Source organism: Coturnix japonica, unplaced genomic scaffold (genome assembly GCF_054131305.1).
Source record: "Coturnix japonica strain WE unplaced genomic scaffold, WE-NBRP24 Scf046, whole genome shotgun sequence".
Taxonomy (NCBI): Eukaryota; Metazoa; Chordata; class Aves; order Galliformes; family Phasianidae; genus Coturnix; species Coturnix japonica.
Window position 1 is genome coordinate 3,244,476 of NW_028188949.1, and position 3,242 is coordinate 3,247,717.

A 3,242-nucleotide genomic window follows, 5' to 3' on the forward strand; every position below is an offset into this window, starting at 1 on the left:
TCTTCCTTGAGGTGCATGATGAAGAGGTCGCATAATGATGTGGCTTGTGAAGATAACTCTTCATAGTAAGAGAAGAAGGATGTCAATCCTTTCACAGGTAGGATTTGCTTGCTGAGTTCAGCATGGGAACTCACTGCTGCATTCTGGTTGCAGTGCCACGTGTCTCCAGTGAACGCTGGGCATTTAGTCAGTGCAGTGAGCAAGGCTCATTTTGCTTAATGCTTTAAGGCAGCCATATACCAACAAACCGGACATTAAGTGAAATATATAGCTCTGCTTTTCCCTTTTTATTCTTTCCCTACCCTGGAATTGCCATAATGTCCCCAAGATGAAATGTCTGAATCTGGGCAGTCCTCAGCAGCTACCACGCCGAGCACCACTGGAACCAAGTCCAACACTCCCACATCATCTGTGCCCTCTGCTGCTGTCACACCCCTGAATGAGAGCATCCAACCCATCAGCGAATACAATGGCACAACCAAGAGCAACAAGAGGACACGAGAAAAGCGGAACAGCCGGAACATGGAAGTCCAGGTCACGCAGGAGATGAGGAATGTCAGCATAGGTATGGGAGCTGGAGCATGTTTATGAATACAGGTTTCTGAGGTTAGCATCAGAACCAGAACCTTTTCTGTGTAATACAGAGGAAATTCCTGTGCTAACGTTCACCAGCTGTTTCCTAACAGGTTGAGACTATAAAACAACGTGCAACATCCTCTAGTGTAGCATTTGAATAAAAAGACTCACAGCTGAGTCCAGTTCTGTATTTTATTATTGTTTGCCCACAGTGCCAGCCTCAACCAAGCAATGAACGCTCTTGTTCTCATGGGCTTTGTAGATTTTACTTCTGGGGCAGCTTGGAAAGGACAAAAATGTCACCTCTAACACATTAAAGGGGCTAATGTAGTACACAGGTGACATCCTTAATCCTTCGGGAATTCTCTATGCAAACAGACATTGTGTTTATGTTGCTTGCCTCAGCTTTCAAATGTTTTGGTTTCTAAGTATGTTGGTTTCTATGTAAGTTGGCAAAAGGGGGAGTCCCTTATTTTCTTCCTCAAATATTGGTCTTAGGCTACAGATTATACAGAAACCAGGTTAGATTTCATGCACTGAACTGTGCAGTTTCAAAGTGAAATTTTAACTATATGCAGCACCATGACATTGTCAAGCTGTGCTATTTGCAGCTGCAGAAATGCCTTTAAGGAGCACTGTTGCCATAGATCATGTGTTGTCTTACGTAGGTATGGGAAGCAGTGACGAGTGGTCCGATGTTCAGGACATCATAGACTCTACTCCTGAGCTGGATATGTGTCAGGATCCCCGCCTGGAGCGCCCTGGTAACAGGTATTGGTTGTGACTTTCTGCTCTTGGCCCTCTGTCTTGTTTTTGTGAAGGGTGGATATTGTGGTCCAGAGCTCAAGATGCAGCTGTTTCAGAAAATGCATAAATTCTGCCTAATGCAAAAATGAGGTGCTGGCAGCCTTTGAGATCTCCAGGGAAGGCACATATCAGTAATATGGAAGGATCTGTGTGAGTGGCCCAGGCTGCTCTGAGACAGGAAAAAAGAAATCCAGGGCTGTTCACAGCATTTGAGTCCTTATCTGATCTTACTGCTGTGAGGGTTGCTGTTGAAGTTGGTGGGAGTGTAGGCATCACTGCACATCCTTAGGACTGCCAGTGGAAGGTTTTCTATGAATTTTTGAGTAGTTATCAGCTATTTGAAAAGGCATCAGCGAGGCAAGGCTGAGGTCATGCAAGGTAGGTATTGGTACATGGTATGGGGAATAAAACATTCTTTTTCCTTTACTTACTGAATTCCCTCAGTCAACCCATGGCAGAATCCACTCTCAGAGTTTTGACTGTACTGGTCTGTGATGCTCAGTATTTCAGAGTTATGTTCTGGCTTAAACATCACCAAGTAAGAAGAATCCTTGCCTTTCTTTCTTCCAACCACAGCCCAACCCAGGGGATTGTGAACAAAGCGTTTGGCATCAACACAGACTCCCTCTATCATGAACTTTCCACAGCAGGATCCGAGGTGATCAGAGATGTTGATGAAGGAGCAGATCTGCTAGGTAAAATTTGTTGGGACTGTTCTGTTTTCTCTGAAGCAAAGACAGCTCTATTAGGCTTCTAGAAGCGTTTAGATTCACTCTTTTTTCCGAACTTGGATGTTTGACCTTTAGAAAATGGCATGGAATTTGGGATACACTGTGACTGAAATATGCACCTACAGCAGCAATTCTTACCCAACAGCTTGAGTTAATGGCTGTGTATTTGGGCTATCTTTGTGTCTGTAAGTTATTTTCCTTTGTTTGAAGATTGCTTCTTCCCCTCCTCCCACAAATCTTCACTCCAGTAATTCTGCATTCTGGCAGCTTCACTTGGAATAGAGCTTTTCTTGGAAGTTTGCAAGAAAAAAAAACCCTTTTGTTAAGATTTCTATAAGTTTAAGGGGAACAATTGTCGTTCTCGTATGGAAACATCATAGATTTCACTGCAGTTTTTACCTTCTTAGTCAATCCAAGAGAGTTTTGCATTCTCCTTTTAGGCTGATATTGAAGGAGCTTCTTGTATCTGAAGTCTGATTATGTTCTAGGTTCCCAATGAGGACTTTGAAGCAGTCAGAGAAGCAGCTTTGTGTCAGGTAGCAGTCTGATAAAGCTGTGAAAGTGTAGCAGTCCCAGCTGCTTGTGGGTTGTTCCCCCTTTCTCTCATATCTCCTTTCCTGGTCTTCATTATCCCTTTACTCTGGACATACGGTAGGACTAACAGTTGGGTAATGGGCCCTGCGAAGTCCTTTTTTTCAGTGTTAGGGTGGCCTCCTGTGTTTGCTTTGGAGATTAAAATCTTACTTCATTTAATGGGTGTTTTATGGTGAAAACAGCAGTTGTTACATTAGTGGTAAGTTCATGTATATAAATGATGTTTTTCTATACAGAAGTTTAAATGAAATGATCAGACTGAGCCCTGGCGCTGCTGTTGGAAAAAAAAAATGTTGTAAAATGCAGCTGTCCTTTGCATGCTGAAATGTGGCTGAAATGTGGCTCCTGCCCTTCCTTCACCCTGTTCATCATGTCTGTTGACTTGCCATTGTGGTGGGGTTGGAATGCACAGAGATATTTAGTCCAGGGTAAGTGACCTAAACATGATAGCACTGAGTGTAGGGTAAGCCAATCTACCCAGCTGCTTGGTATCTGAACCAGATTGCTCCATGCCAGCTGATGAATGTCTGCAGT

The 3,242-nt window shown here is 43.5% G+C and overlaps 1 protein-coding gene across 1 annotated transcript; it reads left to right on the plus strand.

Annotated features, from left to right (window-relative positions):
* The first annotated feature begins 318 nt into the window (after window positions 1–318).
* On the plus strand, window positions 319–2,613 carry LOC146752399 (C-Jun-amino-terminal kinase-interacting protein 3-like). Its single transcript, XM_085531957.1, has 4 exons — window positions 319–565; window positions 1,245–1,347; window positions 1,960–2,078; window positions 2,603–2,613. Exons 1-4 carry the CDS (start codon window positions 334–336, stop codon window positions 2,611–2,613), a joined length of 465 nt encoding a protein of 154 aa, XP_085388083.1. The 5' UTR covers window positions 319–333.
* The last annotated feature ends 629 nt before the right edge of the window (window positions 2,614–3,242 follow it).